Source organism: Oncorhynchus clarkii, chromosome 23, assembly GCF_045791955.1.
Source record: "Oncorhynchus clarkii lewisi isolate Uvic-CL-2024 chromosome 23, UVic_Ocla_1.0, whole genome shotgun sequence".
Taxonomy (NCBI): domain Eukaryota; kingdom Metazoa; phylum Chordata; class Actinopteri; order Salmoniformes; family Salmonidae; genus Oncorhynchus; species Oncorhynchus clarkii.
This window is the reverse complement of record NC_092169.1, coordinates 50,713,372-50,738,413: the sequence shown is the minus strand read 5'-3', so window position 1 is coordinate 50,738,413 and position 25,042 is coordinate 50,713,372. Positions and strand designations below refer to the sequence as shown.

At 45.3% G+C, this 25,042-nt stretch overlaps 2 protein-coding genes across 7 annotated transcripts in view; both read left to right on the top strand.

The window, feature by feature from the left end:
- The window catches only part of LOC139381457 (family with sequence similarity 135 member A), a 50,544-nt gene extending 38,981 nt beyond the window's left edge, over positions 1-11,563 (top strand). For all 5 annotated transcript variants that reach the window (XM_071125004.1, XM_071125003.1, XM_071125001.1 and 2 more), the window contains 9 exons: positions 502-693; positions 1,976-4,052; positions 4,985-5,145; positions 5,459-5,550; positions 6,211-6,308; positions 7,118-7,269; positions 9,302-9,412; positions 9,573-9,686; positions 10,135-11,563. In XM_071125004.1, the coding sequence (XP_070981105.1) occupies positions 502-693; positions 1,976-4,052; positions 4,985-5,145; positions 5,459-5,550; positions 6,211-6,308; positions 7,118-7,269; positions 9,302-9,412; positions 9,573-9,686; positions 10,135-10,340 (3,203 nt within the window). In that variant the 3' untranslated portion in view covers positions 10,341-11,563. The remainder of the gene's footprint in view (positions 1-501; positions 694-1,975; positions 4,053-4,984; positions 5,146-5,458; positions 5,551-6,210; positions 6,309-7,117; positions 7,270-9,301; positions 9,413-9,572; positions 9,687-10,134) is intronic.
- Positions 11,564-14,981: 3,418 nt separating this feature from the next.
- Positions 14,982-25,042, top strand: part of LOC139381478 (FERM domain-containing protein 6) — a 28,661-nt gene continuing 18,600 nt past the window's right edge. For both annotated transcript variants that reach the window (XM_071125046.1, XM_071125045.1), the window contains exons 1-3: positions 14,982-15,125; positions 22,390-22,787; positions 23,984-24,074. In XM_071125046.1, the coding sequence (XP_070981147.1) occupies positions 22,707-22,787; positions 23,984-24,074 (172 nt within the window). In that variant the 5' untranslated portion in view covers positions 14,982-15,125; positions 22,390-22,706. The remainder of the gene's footprint in view (positions 15,126-22,389; positions 22,788-23,983; positions 24,075-25,042) is intronic.

The following is a 25,042-nucleotide window of genomic DNA, read 5'->3' as shown; positions in this document are numbered from 1 at the left end:
GACGCAATAGAAATAGAATGAAATAGATTCTGTTTCTATATTTCTATGAGTAACATGACAGACCGTTAGAGAGACAGCTATTTAAAGCAGGGATGTGATCACTTCAATTTAGAAAAGTCAGGAAAGTAAATATTGTTTTCGGGCTAGGTTATGATATATGTATAGAGGGTTATGTCATATAAGCAGGAATTTGTGATTAATCAGGGAAAATCACATTCACGCTTGCACTTTAAAATATCATTCCTACAATCACAGTAACTTGTTCATTTAAGTGCCTTGAACATTTGAAGTGAGACTGGAAAGTGGCAACATGGAAGTGTTTCTTTGTCTTTCTCAATGAATATATTTGGTCTGTTGTGTATCGTCTCTATATTTTCTGTCTGTTGATTCAGTTTACTATGGCAACACCATTTCACCTCATGTAATTCTGGGTATATGTAAATCTACTTGGTGGATAAAGGTCATTGAGATTTTCTCCGTACTCTGGTTTCCCTGCTTCAGATCGGGACGGGCCGTGGCTGGGCATACATAACCCCCGGAGTGGCTCCACGTCCTCCGGTAACTCTAAGGCCTCATCCTCTTCCACTGCAGCTGCCGCAGCATCCTTCCCCAGCCCCATCCTGGAGCCTCGGCCCCCAACCATGATGGACACAACCTGGCCCGATGACTGCCCAGACCTGCCCAAATCCAAAGGTGTGCTGTTGTTATTCATAGGAATAGTTACTATCATGATTACTACGCTAGACGTTCAGATGATAGTTACTACGCTAGACGTTCAGATGATAGTTACTACAGTACGCTAGACGTTCAGGTGATAGTTACTACAGTACGCTAGACGTTCAGATGATAGTTACTGCGCTAGACGTTCAGATGATAGTTACTACGCTAGACGTTCAGATGATAGTTACTACGCTAGACGTTCAGATGATAGTTACTACGCTAGACGTTCAGATGATAGTTACTACAGTACGCTAGACGTTCAGGTGATAGTTACTACAGTACGCTAGACATTCAGGAGATAGTTACTACGCTAGACGTTCAGATGATAGTTACTGCGCTAGACGTTCAGATGATAGTTACTACGCTAGACGTTCAGATGATCGTTACTACGCTAGACGTTCAGATGATAGTTACTACGCTAGACGTTCAGATGATAGTTACTACAGTACGCTAGACGTTCAGATGATAGTTACTACAGTACGCTAGACGTTCAAATGATAGTTACTACAGTACGCTAGACGTTCAGGTGATAGTTACTACGCTAGACGTTCAGATGATAGTTACTACGCTAGACGTTCAGATGATAGTTACTACAGTACGCTAGACGTTCAGATGATAGTTACTACAGTACGCTAGACGTTCAGGTGATAGTTACTACAGTACGCTAGACGTTCAGGAGATAGTTACTACGCTAAACGTTCAGATGATAGTTACTACAGTACGCTAGACGTTCAAATGATAGTTACTACAGTACGCTAGACGTTCAGGTGATAGTTACTACAGTACTCTAGACGTTCAGGGGATAGTTACTACAGTACGCTAGACGTTCAGATGATAGTTACTACAGTACGCTAGACGTTCAGGTGATAGTTACTACAGTACGCTAGACGTTCAGGTGATAGTTACTACAGTACGCTAGACGTTCAGGTGATAGTTACTACAGTACGTTAGACGTTCAGGTGATAGTTACTACAGTACGCTAGACGTTCAGATGATAGTTACTACAGTACGCTAGACGTTCAGGTGATAGTTACTACAGTACGCTAGACGTTCAGGTGATAGTTATTGTGTGTTCTGCCCCCAGTGAGTACTGTCTCAGTCTATATGTCTTGGTAAATGTGGCACTGACAAATCCTTGACAATACTTCATTGAATAGAGTGGTTACCATGATGTTTCATCAGTTCATCTGAAGCACGTTGGGTTTGTGATAAAACTCCTTAAATATAAAACACATGCTTTTTCTTTGTATTAAAGGCAAGTCGGTGAAACTGAAGAAGAACGCCAAGACGGAGAGGGAGAACGCCAAGAAGCTCATCAGACAGGGATCCAAGGACTCTGTGGTTCTGGTGGCTTATAAGAACCTGGGGAAGGCCGCTAACTCGGCTAACCCTTCACAGCTAACACATGGAGAAACTGACCATGACAGAGAGGCCCAGGGACAGGGAGAGGCTGGCCTGAAGCAGCAGAGGGAGGAGAGGGAGCAGGGGGAGAGGGATGCCTTGCTGGGGGTAACTGGGGGAGACTCCAACACTGACCTAAGGACTAGGATCTCCAAATATTTTCCTGAGCCTGGTGCTACCACCGCTGGACAGGCAAATGCTGTTCTTAATTTTGACTCTCTCCTTGAGGATGACGTCCTAGTAGCTAGTGGCGTGGCTAGTCAGAAAGGTTACTTCACAGCCTTAGTGAGCTTGGACACACAGAACAAGCCGGCCCAGGCTGGTCCTGGAGCTGTAGCCGGATTAGCCACCACAGATAATGACCAAGTAATTAACAAAAATGCTGCCGTTGACCACTGCAGCCAGCAGCTGCCCGATCACTACACGCCTGGTTCTACCGCCACTGGACTCAGGCACATCGAGGTCCAACCCAGTGACAAGGACCCGTACCAAGGAGACACAGTGACAGTTCTCCTGCCCTGTCGGACGGATGGGGATGGGACCTCCAAAAGAGATATCCCAGAAATCACCCAGACAGACCTGTGTATGTCCGACTCTAAACACCTTGCTATGAGAGACTGGAGTTCTGAGGTGTCTGACAGGCTTCGGGGTAGAGAGGTAATGACAGAGGTTAGTCAGAGGCCAGGCCTGGTGCTTCTACAGCAGGTGAAAGGTGATTGTATCAGGCTGCCACCAGACGGAGGTGCTGCTGTCCCCAGTGCCTCCTCCCGCCTCTCTGACTCTGGTATCGAGAGCGAGCCCAGTTCCTTCGCTATCCAGCTGGCTACCCAGGGTGGGGCCGTAGGGCTGGCTGGGGCCCCTGAGACTGAGTTGGGCCCCCAGCAGGCCGAACGGCCCCTACTCAGCCCTGCTCCCCGGCCCGTCCAGCCCACCTCTGTCCATAAGGGCAGCATGGTGACTGGAGAGGGCCTCAACCCGGAGAGCACAGTCAGCGCGGTGAGCGGCGTCCAGTCTTCCCTCACCTCCATCAACTCGCTGCCCTCAGATGACGAGGGGGAGGGGGGTACGTCTGTGTCCAGGGGCTCCAGCAGTGTAGGAGGAGGGGAGGCCGAGGGGCCACCAGGCCCAGGGGGAATGAGGAAGTCCAGTGTTCTGGTACAGGAGCAACAGAGCCTGGTGTTCTCTGGAGAACCACCACCATCTGTCCCAACACGCTGCTCTGTACCCAGCCAAACGCACCCCGACGCTGGGTTGGGCCTCAACACCACTGCTAGTGGGGGTTCTGCATCTCAATATCTGCCTCCTAGGACTTTTTCCTCAACCTCTGAGTCAACACTTAACACTGATCCCAGGTTGTTAACAGGTTCCTCTGATGGGGCTGTAGGGGGTCCAGGTGCCCCCCGTAGTGAGCCCCAGACAGCCTCCTACCCCTCCTCTAACTCCACCGCCAGCAGCAGTGACCTGGTCAAGAAGGGACTGGTAGAAAACTACTTTGGCTCGCGCTCCAGCACAGACGTCTCAGAGATCAGCCCTGTAGAGACGTCAGCTATCACCCTGGGGATACTGTCTGGAGCGGGGCCGGGGCCGCCTGTAGAGGAAGACGAGGAAGAGGACAACGAGATGATAGAGAACGGCTTCTACGAGGAAGGAGACGGCTTGGCGTTCGTGAACGGTGTCGTTGACGAGGAGGAGGAGGATGAAGGAGATGGAGGGGCAGTAGGAAGGAGTCTGTTGTTTGAACAGTTGGGACTGGACCATGTTCAGGAGCCCAGGGGTCTTCCTCCAGGCTATGGTGCCCCTGTCCGCTCCCCCCTGGCCCCTAGCTCAGTGGGCTCTTCCCAGGGGAGACTTCTAGTCCCTACCCCCTCCACCTCCCTCACCTCCAACAGTCTGCGCTGGTATGACAGCGCCCCCACACCACAGATGAAAGCGTGAGTCCACAGTCTAGTCACCTCATGTCCTACGGTCCACAGTCTAGTCACCTCATGTCCTACAGTCCACAGTCTAGTCACCTCATGTCCTACGGTCCACAGTCTAGTCACCTCATGTCCTACGGTCCACAGTTTAGTCACCTCATGTCCTACGGTCCACAGTCTAGTCACCTCATGTCCACAGTTCCATAATTTAATTTCTGCTTCTTTGATGGTTATGTCTTAAGCCGTAGCTAGGGAAATGTTGCTCCGTTAACTTTACTGTATTAGGTTGATTTGACAGGGACGATGCACCATTTGCACATTAATGTGGTTCTTTGTGGCTCAGTCTGTAGATAATGGCGCTTGCAACGCCAAGGGTCGTAGGTTCGATTCCTGTTGGGACCGCCCATATGTAGAATGTATGCATGCATGACTGTAAGTCCATTTGGATTAAAGCATTTGCTATATGGCATATACACTGAGTGTACAAAACATTAGGAACATCCTCTTAATATTGCATTGCACCCCCCCTTTTGTCTTCAGTTCTTCACACAAACCGGTGCACCTGGAACCTACTACCAGACCCTGTTCAGAGGCACTTCAATCTTTTGTCTTGCCCATTCACCCTCTGAATGACACACATACACAATCCATGTCTCAATTGTCTTAAGGCTTAAAAATCCTTCTTTAACCTCTTTCTTCCCCTTCGTCTACACTGATTGAAGTGGATTTAACAAGTGACATCAATAAGGGATCATAGCTTTCACCTGGATTCACCTGGTCAGTCTGTGACATGGAAAGAGCAGGTGTTCTTAATGTTTTGTACACTCAGTGTATATGCTCAGTGTACAGTAGTAGTATTATTATGATTATCATAATAGCTTATATTATTAATCAACATTACTGGCCAGGCAAATAATAAAAATGTCTTCCTTATCCTCGTGGTGTAGTTTTGTTGCGGCCAAAGAGGAGTTGAAGCAGCTGAGACTACCAGGGTTCCTGTACAGTGAGGTGGGAGACCTGGCCTCCAGTGTCCCTTACTTTAGCCTGGAGGAGGTTGACAACTGTGACGAGGGCATCCACCTCATCGTCTGTGTCCACGGCCTCGATGGTAACTACACTTTATCCATTTAGTCAGATAATCAACCCATCTTGTTGTCTGCTTCAGTTCTTTTGGCACAGGACATGTTGTGGTCTGATATATTGAAAACCGATCTGGGTTTAAATACTATTGAAATAATTTCAAATCCTTTACCTGGGCTTGATCAAGCTTGACTTGGCAATGGAACCAATAGGAAAGCCCCAGTAGTGGTGTTCCAGACAGGTTAATGCATCGCTCATAGTATTTGAAAGATTTCAAACGGTATTTGAACCCAGGTCTAATGTGAAATATCTTGGGTGTTCCTTCATTCTGTGTCTTCCAGGTAACAGTGCTGACCTGCGTCTGGTGAAGACCTACCTGGAGCTGGGCCTACCTGGAGCTAGGATAGACTTCCTCATGTCCGAACGCAACCAGGTAACTAACCATAGTGTACCACACCTTAACCAACCGACACTACCTCATTATGGGATACCTGAACCAACCGACACTACCTCATTATAGTACACCTGAACCAACCGACACTACCTCATTATAGTACACCTGAACCAACCGACACTACCTCATTATGGTACACCTGAACCAACCGACACTACCTCATTATGGTACACCTGAACCAACCGACACTACCTCATTATGGTACACCTGAACCAACCGACACTACCTCATTATAGTACACCTGAACCAACCGACACTACCTCATTATGGTACACCTGAACCAACCGACACTACCTCATTATGGTACACCTGAACCAACCGACACTACCTCATTATGGTACACCTGAACCAACCGACACTACCTCATTATGGTACACCTAAACCAACCGACACTACCTCATCTGCCTCTTTACTTCACATTATTATGGGACGTTATGTATTTCAAGTACATTCGTACTTGAATGACAATCAACAATGGATGGTTAATAGGAATTTCTTCTAGTTTCGTCTCATGGGAGTGCAGTATTGTCACGGGAGTGCAGTTTCGTCTGTATCCTCTTATGCAAGTGCAGTAAACAATGCCTTGTCCTTGTCAGTCTGTAGAACTTTAGGTCTGAATTTTTGTTGTTTTCCCCACAGAATGACACGTTTGCTGACTTTGAGCAGATGACAGACCGGCTGTTGGATGAAATAGTTCAGTACATTCAGATCTACAACCTCACCGTCTCTAAGATCAGGTACATATGGGTTCTTCAGGTCTACAACCTCACCGTCTCTAAGATCAGGTACATATGGGTTCTTCAGGTCTACAACCTCACTGTCTCTAAGATCAGGTACATATGGGTTCTTCAGGTCTACAACCTCACCGTCTCTAAGATCAGGTACATATGGGTTCTTCAGGTCTACAACCTCACGGTCTCTTCTTTAATTGTCCTCCTACTATGGGTGCTATAGTCTGAAGTGTGTCCCTCTCCTCTTCTTCATCTGCGCTGATGGAAATAAGTAATAATGGGATGGGTAGAAGCAACATAGTGGATCTCTAGCACCCATGAATTGGCTTTCCCACTGTCCAGTCAGTCACCCCTTTCCCACTGTCCAGTCAGTCACCCCTTTCCCACTGTCCAGTCAGTCACCCCTTTACCACTGTCCAGTCAGTCACCCCTTTTCCATCAGTGCAGATGGAGGAAAGAAGACAAGGAGTTGAATCAGCTTAATACTATTGAGATGCCCCATGGTGTATAACAGTGCTCTCCACATCCAGCCATATTTAGTTGTCCCCCACCATGAAATCGGGGAGGGGGATCTGTCTCGGTCCTTTAATATGTTAGTACCTCATGATATCTCAGAAACCACTGGCCCAATTCTGAGGAAACTTGGATGAATGATGCATCTTGCCATAGAGATCAGTCATTTACAAAATTACACTGATTGGCCCAAGCTATAGGGTTGCTGCGTCATTCGTGGGGGACGACATGTTTACTGTTACTTTGTTTGATTTGAGCTCCTGCGTGATCTCTGACCTGTATCTATATTCTCTGTTTCTCAGCTTCGTAGGCCACTCCCTGGGGAACCTGATAGTTCGTTCAGTACTTACCAGACCCAGGTTTAAATGTTACCTGAGCAGACTTCACACCTTCCTCTCTCTGTCTGGACCTCACCTGGGTACCCTGTACAACAGCTCTGCTCTGGTCAACACAGGTATGTCTCTCTACACGATACCCTCTACAGCAGGGATCATCACCTAGATTCAGCCGCGGAGCGATTTGTTTATTTTCTGGAGCGGATGGTTGGGGAGGCCGGAACAATTATAAATAATATTCAAATTGACCGCAAGAAGCTCAAATATATATGTTTGACTAAAACATAGCTATTCCAAACCTTGCTTATATTTGTATTAGATCATGTGTGTTTGATGCGTGGGGATACTTGGGAACACATTTCTTAAATTCACTAAATTTGGAGCTGATTTCCTGGTGTTTTTAGCATCTTTTATGTCCAACGATGAAAATTCTGCACACAATTTGTATTTATTTTTGCTCAGAAAACTTGGGAGGGGCGAAATAATACCATCCATGGGACAAAATCGGACCACTGGCCACCAGTTGGGATTTTGAATAATCTGACAAATATCCTACCTCATTAGATTTATTTAGTTCATGCTCGCAGTGTGTTTGCGAGATGTCGTACTAAAGGCAGTTTTAAAACCGTCCCGTGACTCCTGCAGCGTCTACAGACATCCACCAAACAAGCAAAAACCGACTCTATGAGAATGAGTGTGACAACTGATAGCCCATCTATAAGTGACTATGTCAGTCAATCAGGTGGCTAGCTGCCTGCAGAGACTCTATTGCAGAAAATCTGAAGGGCTCTGGCCAGTAGTACTTAGACAGTTAGAAAGATGATGTAAGAAGCTAACATTTAAACAGATCCTACCTCAGCAGGAGCAAAAAAATAGGCTACTAAGTTGTAATAACTGTGGTTTCCAGAGAGTAGGTTACTGAGCCAGACAGTGATGTGGCGCTCAGTGGTGAGGCTGAGGCAGGCTACAATGCATGCAGGAGGAAGCAGAGCAGACATTTAGACAATACTTTCAAACCTCTTCGGGCTAGGGGGCAGTATTTTCACGTTCGGATGAAAAGCGTGCCCAGAGTAAACTGCCTGCTACCCAGGCCCAGAAGCTAAGATATGCATATTATTAGTAGATGTGGATAGAAAACATTTACATTCTAAAACTGTTTGAATGATGTCTGTGAGTATAACAGAACTCATGGCAGGCGAAAACCTGAGAAAAATCCATCCAGGCAGTGGAAAATCTGAGGTTTGTAGTTTTTCAATTAATTCCCTATCGAAAACACAGTGTAAATGGGGTCATATTGCACTTCCTAAGGCTTCCACTAGATGTCAACAGTCTTTAGAACGTTGTTTCAGGCTTCTATTGTGAAAGGGGAGCGAATTAGACCAGTGGCTCAGTTGAAAGCTATGAGTTGTTTATCGCGCGCGGCTGTGAGCACGAGCTCTGTTCCCTTTCCTTTCTAAAGACACAAAGGAATTGTCCGGTTGAAACATTATTGAAGATTTATGATAAAAACATCCTAAAGATTGATTATATACATCGTTTGACATGTTTCCACGAACTGTAATGGAACTTTTTGGACTTTTCGTCTGGACTTAGTTCTCGCGCCTTGTGCATTTGGATTGGTGAACTAAACGCGCAAACAAAAAGGAGGTATTTGGACATAAAGATGAACTTTATTGAACAAAACAAACATTTATTGTGGAACTGGGATTCCTGGGAGAGCATTCCGATGAAGATCATCAAAGGTAAGTGAATATTTATAACGCTATTTCAGACTTTTGTGGACTCCACAACATGGCGGATATCTGTATTGGCTTGTTTTGGTGGCTGAGCGCTGTACTCAAGATTATTGCATGGTGTGCTTTCGCTGTAAAGCTTTTTTGAAATCTGACACACCAGTTGCATTAAGGAGAAGTTTATCTTTAAAAACACAGGATACAACATTCAATTTAAAAAGCTCCTAGCTTACAATTTTTATTTTATTTTTATGTATACTATTCCAGGAAAGTGTACTGTGAAAATGTTGAATGTATACTTCCCTTTAACTACGACACTGTGCTACGCTCAGTCAAGGAAACAAGTCATTGTCTTCCGCTCCCTGGTTGATTTAGTCAGTCTTTAACCCCTGTGTTCCCCCTCCTTCCTCCCTCCCAGGCCTGTGGTTCATGCAGAAGTGGAAGAAGTCTGGCTCCCTGCTCCAGCTGACCTGCAGAGACCACTCTGATCCCAGACAGACCTTCCTCTACAAGCTTAGCAAGAAATCTGGTGAGTTGAGAAGAGTAAAGATCACTGTTGTTGTTTTTTACAGTGCAATTTGTTACATTGTTAACGCCTGGTATCAATCTGTTCTCCTGGGCATTTAAATGAAGCTTGTTGTCTATTGTTAGATGAATAACAGGTGTGCTGTGTCAATGTATTGTGGCAGGTCTTCATCACTTCAGGAACGTGGTGTTAGTGGGCTCTCTGCAGGATCGTTACGTCCCATATCACTCAGCCAGGATAGAGATGTGTAAGACAGCCCTGAAGGACAAACAAACAGGTGGGCATATTTACATATTTATCAGAGCAGGCCCCAAACGTGTGTCTCACAGGACATTTATTCACAGTGTAGACAAGCTACTGGACCAATAGTCTGGTTCCTCTCGCTGCTGCTTGCTGTTGGGGTTTTGCTAGGCCGGGTTACAGTTAAGCACTTTGTGACAACTGTTGATGTTGAAATGGCTTCATGAATACATTTGATTGATTGTTGTCATGTATGGCTCAGTTGGTTAGAGCATGGCCCTTGCAACATTAGGATTGTGGGTTTGATTCCCGGGCCACCCAGATGTGAAATGTATGCACACGCTTCTAAATGGAGTTTATTCTTGTTCTTATTCTCTCTGTTACTCCCTTTTTTCTCTTCAATCCCTTTCTGTTCCTTCTCACTTCCCCTACCCCTCTCTCACTCCCCCTCTCTCACTCCCCTTTTCTCACTCCCCCTCTCCCAGGTTCAGTATATGTAGAGATGATAGAGAACCTGTTGCTGCCGGTGCTCCAGAACAGAGACTGTAACCTGGTGCGTTACGATGTCATCCATGCCCTGCCCAACACCGCCAACTCCCTGATTGGCCGAGCAGCACACATCGCCGTCCTCGACTCTGAAATCTTTCTGGAGAAGTTCTTCCTGGTCGCAGGCCTGAAGTTCTTTCAGTAGGAGGGGAGGGGTCTATGAATCCAACTAATGGCTGGAAGGGGGGATGGGAGGGGGGCTCTACCAATCTAACCAATGGCTGGAGCGGAGGGACGTTTTTTCAGTAGGAAGTAGGAGTGGCCACCCAATCAAATCAATGACTGGAGGAGGGAGAATGGGGGCCTCCCAATCAATAACCTGGTCCCATATCTGTTTTGACCGTTTTGGTCAACTCCTATAGTCATTGACTTGCCAAAAAAAAATGTATGCATTGTATCCTGTGGAGGTCAAACTAACTCCTGTGGAAGGAGTTTACACATTTAAGACCATGTCAGTGATGCTGAAGTGAGATCTCTGCCCATCTCCATCCAATGACCATAGAAGTTGGCAAGACTGCACAAACTGATCTGGGACCAGGCTAGCAAATAAAACCTGTGGCTGGAGGGAGAGGGGAAGAGAGGAGAACGTGGAGCATACATAGAATATAATTACTAGACCTTCAATCTAGTGATGCTATTTCTATCATGTGTAGCTTATATTACCTCACTGCATCCAAACCCCAATTCTCAATATTGTATCTGGTTGAGGCGTACGGTTTTATAGATGCATCTGCTTCCATATGGAAGATCAAAATTCTAATATCAGTGTTTATTTTTAGTTTTTTTAGCTCTTTTTTCATTGGTTTGTTAGTGAATGTTCCTCATTTTTATTGTTCTACTTCCGTTTTTCAAAGGATGATTTCAAGTTGATTTTACGAATGTACTTGTGGTGGGGGGATGGTTTTCCTTCTCATATTGTAATCTTTTCAGTGTTATTTATCTATGAAATTGTTATATTTTCACATGGTTTTGTTCAAACCATTCATTCATTTATTAAGACGATTGCAATACCGATCTGGAAATGTAGCTGCTGAAAATGGTGAGCTGACTCATCTTCTCATATTGTCGTCACCTTTATTTAAAAGGTGCATTTTCTTCAACAACAACAAATTAGTCGTAAACTCAAACTATTATACTCTTGCATTAATTTGCACCACAACTGTATAAAAAAAACAACAGATTTTTCTACTGAGGATGGTCATTTTTACTAAGTACATATTTTACTATCAGAATTTTAATTTGTGTTATTTTTTCATTTTACAAAGGTAAAGGCTTCCAGTCTAGTCGAACTAACTTAACGGAATCAATTTGATTGTAACTCGGACAATGCAGCCTGGGACTTATAAGGCTTTGCGGTTTTCTATAGCTCTGGACCAGGGCGTTTGGTGCAGGTTGTTGGCGCTGAGCCTTCCTGAACAGGGGAAGAGACAACTCGTTGCGCAATGGACCAGAGCTAGGTTTTATACTGTATGCTGTTACTTTGCCATTACAGCATCGTGCACAACACTAAACCCAACCTGGTGTTGGGAACATTATACGAGCCTTGCTTGATTAAAGCATGAGAACATTTTATTACAAGAGGTTTTAAATAAACTCATTCAACTGTTATAGCCAGAAGGGTCGTGTTCATTAGGGCTCACCGTAGCAAAACGTTTTCTAACAGAAAGCAAAGAAAGCCTTGCTTATTGGACAAGTTCATGTAGGGAAGAACCCTGTTTGATTCTGTTTTCTTCCGCCTGGTGCCAAATGAATACGACCCAGATGTAAAGGTGGGGTGTAGCCAAGGGTCAGTACTTATGAATAGCACATATTTTGGTTCATGGAGAGTATTTATGTTTTGCTGTCATAGATGGGTGGGTGTATTATTTATGCTTTTTAACATGAGTATTGTTTTTAGATATAAAATCAACTTCTCATTTCTTTGTGAAAATGGTTTGTATCATTGCACTCTTTACCATTAAATAAATGTATTATAAATATTTGTTGGTCTTTTTTTGCTCATTTATGCAATTTGGTTGAACGTTAAGAACTCAAATGTTTGACTAGATGGTAGTGTATGTGGATTCCACTGCAAGATAATCACCTTTCCCTGCCAGAGAAAAAAAACAATTGGCAATAGTATGGTTTTCAATCTATTCCATCTCCAGAAAAGGTTATCTAGGCTTGAAGACGAGGAGCCTGGATGAAAAGGTTATCTAGACTTGAAGAGGACTAGCCTGGATGAAAAGGTTATCTAGACTTGAAGAGGACTAGCCTGGAAGAAAAGGTTATCTAGACTTGAAGACGAGGAGCCTGAATGAAAAGGTTATCTAGACTTGAAGATGACTAGCCTGGATGAAAAGGTTATCTAGACTTGAAGACGAGGAGCCTGGATGAAAAGGTTATCTAGACTTGAAGAGGACTAGCCTGGATGCCAACTCCTTATGGAACTGTCATGCCAACTCCTTATGGAACTGTCATGCCAACTCCTTATGGAACTGTCATGCCAACTCCTTATGGAACTGTCATGCCAACTCCTTATGGAACTGTCATGCCAACTCCTTATGGAACTGTCATGCCAACTGCCAAGATGGCTGACAATGAAATGACAATGGAGTAGGCTAAAAACAAATGAGGCCATTTTATTCCGCCATCAAATAAAGTGTCTCTGGTTTTAATGTTTGATGGATTTGGGATGAATGTTCCTCATTATTTGAGGTTGTGTAAAAACAAATGACAGTCAACCATCCTAGGAATGTGTGAATGGACATTTATTAGTAGGCTATGCCATTTATTCAGTGTCTACAAGCCTAGTTTACCCCTCGCTCCCTTGCTCCTGTTTGGAGTAAATTATAAAAGCCTGTTGCAACCAGCTGATTTTAGGAATGTTGTCGCCCATGGTAACACAATGGAGTCCCGATTGACCTCCCTCTCCACACACACACACACACACACTCACTACACAAACGCCTCCCCTTTTACCCCAGTCTCTCCTCTCTCGACGCCCCCTTTCAGAGAGCAGAGGGGCATTGTGGGATGACGTAATGTGTTCCTAAATGAGACAGTCCTTCAAAGGGACAAAACTAGGTTGAGCTGACTGCAAGAAAGAGGAGTGGGGGTGTAGGGGTCAGAGGGCGGTAGATGAGGGGTGACGGGGTGGTGAGGTTTGGGGAGGGGGGGTGTTATTAGGCTCATCTCCCCCCTAAGATGACGGGAAGTAGACAATGGATGGCCATCTTTTCTTGACTTGAAGAAAAGGTCAACAGGGCCAGGGAAACAAAATACCACAACACCAGGTGTGAGTCTGTCAACAGTATTGTCCAGAGATCACAGTCCTGGGGGCAGTTTATCCATCCATGGCCTTACAAACCCTATTTTACACATCCTGTCCACCAGCAGACTGCAAAGTTGTTAAACATCTCACACAGTCTAATTAAGGCTTGACAAGAGGACTGGGGCTGATTTCTTTCTCACAGACAGGTGTTATGTAGTATACATGTGTCAGATGATTGTCAGGAAAGTACCAACTGCTTAAACATGTAATCTAACTCTGGAGAATATCACTTGAAATGACCTATTAGTTCACGACTAGCCTTAATCTGTGTCCTCGAAACCCTCCTATACCATTAAAGCATCTGTTAGAAAATCTCATCACAACCATTAGCTAAACGAGATAACAATAGAAATCAACAGGTTGATATGAAGACAGCAGTATGGTCTCGGACTGTGGACCTAATTAGCTGTAATCTCATATGAACTAATGCTAATCTGGGTAATCTGCCTCTTATTGGGGTAAACCCTGCCAGACTGGCTCAAACATTCATTATTGTTGCATTCCCTGGATTATTACCCCAGACAGTTAATGAGGCTTGAAACTGAATGCACCATGGCTAACTCATAGGACATGGTGGAGATGCAAGGTTGTGTTTTTAGTTTAGGGAAGGTTAGATTTCCTTCATTTTTCAACATCCAATTAGAAAATACATGATCATATAATTTAAATTATGGAGGCAAATTTTAGACTTGTTTTAAATTTCAATTTGATTAATTGGATTCGAAGAATGATTTCTAATTTCTAATTTTCATTAAATATGGCAAAAAAATATTTTCTTTCACACGTTGATGGGCTATATTAGCATATTATAGTGGTGAGTAATGACATTAGCATGCTGTCAATCATTCTGAATCATCCAGGTTACCATGCAATAAAAACGTGGCCAATAAATGATAGCGAGTGTACTTTGGGATATCCTGGTTTCACACTCAACTCACCTATTGAACCGAACACAAATTTAATTCTAATATATCTATATATATATATATCTATATCACTTCACCCCTACCTACATGTACAAATGACCTCAACTAACCTGTAGCTCCCTGTATATAGCCTCGGTATTGTTATTTTATTACTTTATATTATGTTTTACTTTAGTTTATTTGGTAAATATTTTCTTAACTCTTCTTGAACTGCACTGTTTAAGGGCTTGTAAGTAAGCATTTCACGGTAAGGTCTACACTTGTTGTATTCGGTGCATGTGACAAATAAAGTTGGATTTGATTCTAATATTGAATATCAAACCTAGTTGATTAACATGGACGTTATGTCAGTATGGGAAAGTACATTGTTACAAGTATATAGGCCGTCATTGTAAATACGAATTCGTTCTATTAATTGCAAAATATAGACCATGTAGTTCTCAGTTATGCTAAAACACCCCTTCGACTCATTGCAGTTGGTCTAGTCCAGGCTGCAGCGTCTGGCTCAGCGGAGGAGCATCTTGAAAGTTTTTCAACATCACGCCAATGTTGTTACTTTTTCACTGTCCTCCAGAACTCTCAAACTACGTTCCGTTATTATAGGGATCATTTGTCTCATTTCTATGGCTGGATAATCTCAACAACATCGTTTTGTTTAAGATATTCAGGTGTTTGCTGGTTTCATCTGTCGGTAAGTGTTACTTTTCAACTATTTAGGGCGGAGATTGGCATAACATGCAAGCAAGCATGTTGCTCTTCTATTCCGCGTTAATGTTTTTGTTTATGTGTGTTCATGATGCGTTTAACGTCTCCATTATTCATTCAATACAGTATTGCATTATTTCGGCTACTTAGTATGCTCTAACGTTGCCTAATAAATACATGTTTATGAATCGAATACATTTTGATAAGCATACACCTGCTCCGATGTGATATCATTATGATCATTCTCTAATTGAATTACATCACATCACACACTTTTAACCAGGTTGGATGTACATTTGCATTCAGCAAGGAAAGTATGAATATGATTATTTTGTAAGCAGGTGCGCTCATAGCCTCTACTGCTCCGAGGCTACTTGGAGATGCTTTATGAAATGTTTCTCTAATCTCCCAGGTTCCTTCAATGACACCTTCCTCTCAAACTGTTGTCTGTGTTCTGAAGAAGTGTTGTACACTATATTACAGAGGGCTGTTAGTGTTCAAGCTCTCTGTTTTGCTTTTTGCATGATTAGTTCTAAAAAAACAAAGATTATTGTTACCCCAAGCGTCCACAGAAAATATCCACGTTTCCACGTCCTCAGCCTTCCATACATATCTCTCCCTAACTCTGTCCCTCACTCTGAAACTCTCTCTCTCTTTCTCTCAGTCTGTCTCTCTCTGACCCTCTCTCTCTGCTCCTTGTGTAATAATTGAATGTTACTCTCATTCCTTGGAAACCCACAGATTTTAGTGTTGGATCACTCTCAATGTTTCTATCAAAGGTTTCTAGTCTCTGCACCATGAAATGGATGCCTTGCTCATCTGATATTGGAATGCTGGATGGTTATGAGGTGATTAGTTTCAGTCTGGTGGTTTTGTGTGTGTGTGTGTGTGTGTGTGTGCGCTTCCCCAGTCCCCTCATCGAGATTCTACTGGTACACTGAAGTGTTCACTTCACTGTTCAAAGTGTTCAACAGAGCAGTCCGTTGGCAGCTCTTTGCACCTTAAAGGGCTTGAACACTACAGTGCAGTGGTCCAAGGTGCACCTCAAATCGCACCCTATTCCCTATATAGTGACAAATTTTGTCCAGAGCCCTATGGGGCTTGGTCTAATGCAGAGCATTAAGTAGGGAATAGGGTGCCATTTGAGATGCAAATGGCATGTAGAGTGCAGCGGTCTGGCGGTGCAGTATTGTTTTTGCACATTAAGAGCGTGCTAAGAACAAGGGGTTATAATAGTCTTGAAGGGGATTTAAGGCCTTGCAGATGTCTGGGCTGACTGCTCTCATGTGATGCCAGGTCTGAGGAAAACATGGCTTCAAATACTATTTTAAATCGTCCAAATACTTTAGCTGTGCATGATTGAACCTGTTGCAATGGAACTGATAGAAAAGTGTTAAAAGTGAAGTGCGAACCCCGCCACACCTGGCATCCCATACAGGGTAAAGCAAAACAACTACATTATTTATACCATTTCAAATAGTAGTTGAAACTAGGTCTGGATGCCAATTCTGAGGTCACTCTGGTTAGACTAAGGGGATGTCGGAGGGGAGGACGAGTGAGATCACTCTGGTTAGACTAAGGGGATGTCGGAGGGGAGGACGAGTGAGGTCATTTCACACGTCAGCCTGCCCTGTCTGCAGACTTGTTTGTGAGTGTTAGATGAGGCTCATACTTAAACTGGCTCTGACTGTAACTGTTCTGATTGATACTTGATGGGGATATTAAGTGATAAGACTAGGTGGGAGGTACAGTGCCTTCAGGAAGTATTCACTCCCCTTTACGTTTTACATATTTGTTGTGTTACAGCCTGAATATTCAAATTAGGTTTTGTGTCACTGATTAACACACAATATCCCATAATGTCAAAGTGAAATTGTATTTGTATAAAACTTTAGAAATGAATACAAAATGAGAAGCTGAAATGTCTTGAGTCAATAAGTATTCAACCCTTTTGTTCTGGCAAACCTAAATACGTTCAGGAGTAAAAATGTGCTTAAGAAATCTCATAATAAGTTGCATGGACTCATGCATTGTTCAATTATAGTGGTTAAAATGATCTTGGTAACCCACACATACAATTATCTGTAAGGTCCCTGAATCGAGTAGTGAATTTCAAGCACAGATTCAACCACAAAGACCAGGGAGGTTTTCCAATGCTTTGCAAAGAAGGGCACCTCTTTAGTAGATGTGTAAAAAGCAGACATTGAATATCCCTTTGAGTATGGTGCAGTTATCCATTACACTTTGAATGGTGTATCAATACACCCAGTCACTACAAAGATGCAGGTGTCCTTCCTAACTCAGTTGCGGGAGAGGAAGGAAACTGCTCAGGGATTTCACTATGAGGCCAATGGGGATTTAAAACAGTTACAGTTTTAATGTTTGTGATATGAGAACTGAAGATGGATCAACAACATTGTAGTTACTCCACAATACAATTCTAATACTAACCTAAATGTGCTCAACATCAGTCAATAAGGCACTAAAGTAAAACTGCAAAAAATGTGGCAAAGAAATGAACTTAGAAATCTCTTCGAGACTTGTGCCAAGCTTATAGAGACATACCCCAAAAGACTCAGCTGTAATTGCCCCCAAAGTTGCTACTACAAAGTATCGACTTAAATGAGATATTTCTGTAATTCATTTTTATTATAGGGTATTGTGAGGGGAAAACATTAGATTCAATCCATTTTGAATTCAGGCTGTAACACAACAAAATGTGGAATAAGACAAGGGCTATGAATACTTTCTGTGTGTTGTCAAGCCTATCAGACACACTGTCGTATCTACTTTAAGTCTTATTGACCCCAGTCAGTTCCAATCTTACTGCTTCACATTTTAAAGGGGAAATCTGGGATTCCACCACCACTTTTTTGGTACAGCTGTGGGATGGGGCTGGAGAAACGTAACCACTCAACAATGCATGGACAGAGCTATGAATGCAAGGACTCAGGTGCAAGGAATCACCACATTCCATTCGTTGCATCCTTCATCTACTCATCTATTCAAAACCATTGGGCCAAAGTTCCCTTTGTCAACAGAAACTGTGACGAAGGATTGAACCGTCTAGTCTAAGGAATGAGCTCACGTCTGTCTTATGCACAACTCACATTCCTGGACACCTTGTAAAACCAACGCTGTACTCAACGCCAGTCAGGCTTTTCTTTTCAACTCACCTCTGCCACACTGTTTTGCAGCGTGAGTAAGATGGTCATCTACTGTCTCTGAAGGTGTGCTCTTGTGTCTGTCATTGGTTTTTCAGACCTTTTGTTACTGGGTCATTCCATATGAATTCACTCACTTTTTGACTACACTCCTTTTTAGATTTGAAAAAATCCTTCCAAACAGGTTTACCCGTGGTAGAAGTGGTCAGAAGTGCCAAAAACATTCAGGAGATAGAAGTGCTCACACGTGACCCGTTTTGCATTCCCCGCCCTACCATGAGACATCCATGTCTTCTACAATGAAAATGATAAACGGATGAGTTTGATATCATTTGAAGGCTTACAAACAGGGAGGGTTGTAAAACTATTTGATTATTATTATTTTTAAAAATGTGGTTAAGATCATTTCAGATGATGAGGCAGATCGTTTTTAGATCCTCTCAGATGTCTCGTTTTCACGTATGTTGTAGCTTAGACCCTATCTGACATTGTCTTAGGTGTTTTTTTATTTGAGTTTTTAGTTTTTTTTTTGTTGTTGAATTTTACCCCTTTTTCTCCCCATTTTCGTGGTATCCAATTGTTTAGTAGCTACTATCTTGTCTCATCGCTACAACTCCCTTACAGGCTCGGGAGAGACGAAGGTTGAAAGTCATGCGTCCTCCGAAACACAACCCAACCAAGCCGCACTACTTCTTAACACAGCACACATCCAACCCGGAAGTCAGCCACACCAATGTGTCGGAGGAAACACCGTGCACCTGGCAACCTTGGTTAGCGCGCACTGCGCCCGGCCCGCCACAGGAGTCGCTGGTGCGCGATGAGACAAGGATTTCCCTACCGGCCAAACCCTCCCTAACCCGGACGACGCAAGGCCAATTGTGCGTCGCCCCACGGACCTCCCTGTCACGGCCGGTTACGACAGAGCCTGGGCGCGAACCCAGAGTCTCTGGTGGTGCAGCTGGCGCTGCAGTACAGCGCCCTTAACCACTGCGCCACCCGGGAGGGATTAGGTGTTTGTTGTGCCCGTCACCGGTTGAGACACAGCATTCTCTTGAATGCTTGGAGGCTCCACACAATTGAATGGTTTTCACAGCAATATTTTGGCCTGTGGACATCACCTTCCTCAGGGGTTTACAGAGAGATGAAAAATGGCCTTTGAAAAGGTTAGGCAGTACATGATTATTCAAAACAACTAGAAGCAAAATGGCAACAAAAAAAATCACAAGGAAGTTCCAAACAAGGGATGTTCACACAGTAGTGGGGGCTTCCTGAACACAGGTTCCTGTATAGTCTAGGACCGTAGAGAGTTTTGCCTGGGCCCTGGGGATAGTATGACTTCACAGTCAAATGTCTCAGAACAAGGCTGGCTTTTCAGGTTTGGCTTTGCTGCGTGTTGTGTGCTGTTCTTCTGAGTGGCAGGTGTGAGACTTTGTTTGAACATGCTGTCCAGAGTACCTCTCAGGAGTTATCTCTTACACACACACACACACACACACACACCTTCAGATTGGACTTTAATTCTTGGAGGTGAGTAAGACTAATAACGTTTATAAAGAACTGTTTTTATTGTTCCTCCTCCTTGGAGGACGTAAACACACCTAGTAAAGTACCTCGTGTGTTTTCTTTAAAATATTTCAGGTACATTAGACTGGCAGAATGGAACCAATACTACTAGAAGTCTGATCAAAATCTCCTGTCCCCATGGGCGTGTCAGTTAGTGGGAATAATAACGCAGAGTGAATATCATAACAGGTGTGATGCACATAAAAAACATGTTTAATCATGTCATGACGGGTGTGGGTTTGACATCAAGACACTTTTCTAAATGTAGGATTTGGGTAACGTGTTTCATCATGTTTGAACAGAACAGAACAGACCACAGCAGAGGCTTGCCCTTTTAGGATCACAGAGGAAGTTGTTGTTTTTTGGATTGTTAGTTTAGTAGCCACTAGCCACTTGTTTTCTGTGAACAGCTTTAAAATGTTTTCAGGTTTCATTTGCCTTTCCTCGAGCATCTTGGCAACAGAACATTATCACTGGGAAGGCTGTGTTTTGGGGTTGCCCCTCTGCCCCCCGACCGACCCAAATCCCTGACTGGTACAATCCACCGCTGATTAACAAAGAGCCTGATCTCGCCAAATCAATGAATCAGATTAATGATGTGAGCCCTACAGAGTCCGGCTCTGGGCCAGACCTGGGGAGGAAAGGGCCTGTGTGGTTTCACATGGGAATTTTCACTCCTTTCGTATTTGTGTGTGCTTATCAAAAGGGATTGACATGAATGGATGGGAGGCAGATTGAGGGGCTGTAGATAAGGTTTAGTATAGGCTGTAGATATGGTTTAGTATAGGCTGTAGATATGGTTTAGTATAGGCTGTAGATATGGTTTAGTATAGGCTGTAGATATGGTTTAGTATAGGCTGTAGATATGGTTTAGTATAGGCTATAGAAGAACAGTGGGACTGGGATTTAATAGTATGATGTAGGCCTAGGCATCCAACCAGCTGCTGAGGCCGGCTGCTTTAACTACACAACCAGCTGCTGAGGCCGGCTGCTTTAACTACACAACCAGCTGCTGAGGCCGGCTGCTTTAACTACACAACCAGCTGCTGAGGCCGGCTGCTTTAACTACACAACCAGCTGCTGAGGCCGGCTGCTTTAACTACACAACCAGCTGCTGTGGCCGGCTGCTTTAACTACACAACCAGCTGCTGAGTCCGGCTGCTTTAACTACACAACCAGCTGCTGAGTCCGGCTGCTTTAACTACACAACCAGCTGCTGAGGCCGGCTGCTTTAACTACACAACCAGCTGCTGAGTCCGGCTGCTTTAACTACACAACCAGCTGCTGAGTCCGGCTGCTTTAACTACACAACCAGCTGCTGAGGCCGGCTGCTTTAACTACACAACCAGCTGCTGAGGCCGGCTGCTTTAACTACACAACCAGCTGCTGAGGCCGGCTGCTTTAATTACACAACCGGCTCCAGGCACCAAGACTCTCTTGAGGCCTGTTCCAGTTGATAGCTCCATCAGGCAGGGACCAGAGAGCAGGGACCAGAGAGCAGGGACCAGAGAGCAGGGAGCAGGGACCAGAGAGCAGGGACCAGAGAGCAGGGACCAGAGAGCAGGGACCAGAGAGCAGGGAGCAGGGACCAGAGAGCAGGGACCAGAGAGCAGGGAGCAGGGACCAGAGAGCAGGGAGCAGGGACCAGAGAGCAGGGACCAGAGAGCAGGGACCAGAGAGCAGGGACCAGAGAGCAGGGACCAGAGAGCAGGGACCAGAGAGCAGGGACCAGGGAGCAGGGACCAGGGAGCAGGGACCAGGGAGCAGGGACCAGGGACCAGAGAGCAGGGACCAGAGAGCAGGGACCAGAGACCACAGAGCAGGGACCAGGGAGCAGGGACCAGGGAGCAGGGACCAGGGAGCAGGGACCAGGGAGCAGGGACCAGCCGTGTGGACTTGACCAGATAATGGTTATAGAGGAGGAATGCACCAGTCTCACCATGCTGTTTATTCTCGTCCGGATAGCGGATTGGCCTTTTCTTTTTAGACTGATTGAGTGAATTCCTTTTTGAGTCAATCCCAAAAAATATCAACACTTAAAGTAGATGGAAATACAAGTGGCCTTTGGTTAGACTGATGTCTGAAAGGGATCAACCACTTTATATATGTATATTTATGTTACCTTTATTTAACTGGGCAAGTCAGTTAAGAACAAATTATTATTTACAATGACGGCCTAACCCGGACGACGCTGGGCCAATTGTGGGTCGCCCTATGGGAATACCAATCCCAGCCGGTTGTGATACAGCCTGGAATCGAACCAGGGTCTGTAGAGACGCTTCTAGCACTGAGATGCAGTGCCTTAGACCACTGCGTCACTCAGGAGCCCAAAATGTGATCCTGTTGAAAAATCGCTACTCTGTGTCCAATGTTTAATGCTTTGTGTGTTTATAACCATGCTATGCACTGTTATAACCATGATATTCTCTGTTATTGCTATGTTATGCCTGGTATTACATCTACAACGCCTTTTAAAGCTTTTATGACTCAAAAACGTCTCTCGGTCTCTATTTGTCTTTTTAGACAGCAGAAAATGAACGACACATTCCCCCTAACCAGAAAGAAGAAGTGAAGGAGTGGGGAGATCGTTGGAGAGAAGAGAGAGAGACTGAAGAGGGTCTAAACTGAAGGAGTGGGGAGATCGTTGGAGAGAAGAGAGAGAGAGAGACTGAAGAGGGTCTAAACTGAAGGAGTGGGGAGATCGTTGGAGAGAGAGAGAGAGAGAGACTGAAGAGGGTCTAAACTGAAGGAGTGGGGAGATCGTTGGAGAGAAGAGAGAGAGAGACTGAAGAGGGTCTAAACTGAAGGAGTGACCAGAGAGGATACTTATTGCAGACACCATGTCTGTCTCCACCACCAAACAGGAGAGAACCCTGTGTGTTCTGCTCCCTAATAAAGAACAGCTGGACATCACTGTGGGGGTGAGCACGTCCCATTATGACTCCTCCTGTTGATTCTGTAGGTATTCCATGAGTCAGCCAGGGGGGTTTCTATGGACGGCTTTTCAATGAAAGGTTTTAGTCCTGGGCCAGTAATGTATCAAGAGTATTTCTAGTCCCGTACTATAAAATGTATGGAGTTGTACATGACATCCATGTCTGGGAGGTCACTTCACTTTTTCTGTGTTACCCTGTTTATAGCAGTCAGCCTGTTAGTCACCCTGCTTATAGCAGTCAGCCTGTTACAGTCACCCTGTTTATAGCAGTCAGCCTGTTAGTCCCCCTGTTTATAGCAGTCAGCCTGTTTATAGCAGTCAGCCTGTTAGTCACCCTGTTTATAGCAGTCAGCCTGTTAGTCACCCTGTTTATAGCAGTCAGCCTGTTAGTCACCCTGTTTATAGCAGTCAGCCTGTTAGTCACCCTGTTTATAGCAGTCGGCCTGTTAGTCACCCTGTTTATAGCAGTCGGCCTGTTAGTCACCCTGTTTATAGCAGTCGGCCTGTTAATCACCCTGTTTATAGCAGTCACCCTGTTTATAACAGTCAGCCTGTTAGTTACCCTGTTTATAGCAGTCAGCCTGTTAGTCACCTTGTTTATAGCAGTCAGCCTGTTACAGTCACCCTGTTTATAGCAGTCAGCCTGTTAGTCACCCTGTTTATAGCAGTCAGCCTGTTAGTCACCTTGTCTATAGCAGTCAGCCTGTTAGTCACCCTGTTTATAGCAGTCAGCCTGTTATTCACCCTGTTTATAGCAGTCAGCCTGTTAGTCACCTTGTTTATAGCAGTCAGCCTGTTACAATCACCCTGTTTATAGCAGTCAGCCTGTTACTGTCACCCTGTTTATAGCAGTCAGCCTGTTACAGTCACCCTGTTTATAGCAGTCAGCCTGTTAGTCACCCTGTTTATAGCAGTCAGCCTGTTACAGTCTCCCTGTTTATAGCAGTCGGCCTGTTACAGTCACCCTGTTTATAGCAGTCAGCCTGTTAGTCACCCTGTTTATAGCAGTCAGCCTGTTTATAGCAGTCAGCCTGTTTATAGCAGTCTGCATGTTACAGTCACCCTGTTTATAGCAGTCAGCCTGTTACAGTCACCCTGTTTATAGCAGTCAGCCTGTTAGTCACCCTGTTTATAGCAGTCACCCTGTTTATAGCAGTCTTCTCTCTCCTCTCTCTCTCTCAGGTCAAGTCCACAGGGCAGGATGTGTTCAATCAGGTGTCTGAGCTCCTTGGAATAAAAGAGCTGCACTTCTTTGGCCTGACAGTGGTGAAGGGTAAGTTGTAGCTTCTACACAGGCCAAAACCAGCCCTAATCCAGGACACGTATTCATAAAGTGTCTCATAGAAGGAGTGATGTTCTGAGATCAGTTTACATTATACATCATAGTAAATTAGATTATATGGATGGGGGGGGGACCTGATCCTAGATCAGCACGCCTCTGAGATCTACCCTGCCCAACCGCCCCTTACCCTGCCCACCCGCCCCTTACCCTGCCCACCCGCCCCTTACCCTGCCCAACCGCCCCCTACCCTGCCCACCCGCCCCCTACCCTGCCCACCCGCCCCCTTACCCTGCCCACCCGCCCCTTACCCTGCCCACCCGCCCCTTACCCTGCCCAACCGCCCCCTAACCTGCCCACCCGCCCCCTTACCCTGCCCACCCACCCCTTACCCTGCCCAACCACCCCTTACCCTGCCCAACCACCCCTTACCCTGCCCAACCGCCCCTTACCCTGCCCAACCGCCCCTTACCCTGCCCAACCGCCCCTTACCCTGCCCACCCGCCCCTTACCCTGCCCACCCGCCCCTTACCCTGCCCAACCGCCCCCTACCCTGCCCACCCGCCCCTTACCCTGCCCAACCCGCCCCTTACCCTGCCCAACCGCCCCCTACCCTGCCCAACCACCCCTTACCCTGCCCAACCACTCCTTACCCCTACCCTGCCCAACCACCCCTTACCGTGCCCAACCACCCCTTACCGTGCCCAACCACCCCTTACCGTGCCCAACCACCCCTTACCCTGCCCAACCACCCCTTACCCTGCCCAACCACCCCTTACCCTGCCCAACCACACCTTACCCTGCCCAACCACCCCTTACTCCTACCCTGCCCAACCACCCCTTACCCTGCCCAACCACCCCTTACCCTGCCCAACCACCCCTTACTCCTACCCTGCCCAACCACCCCTTACCCTGCCCAACCACCCCTTACCCTGCCCAACCACCCCTTACCCTGCCCACCC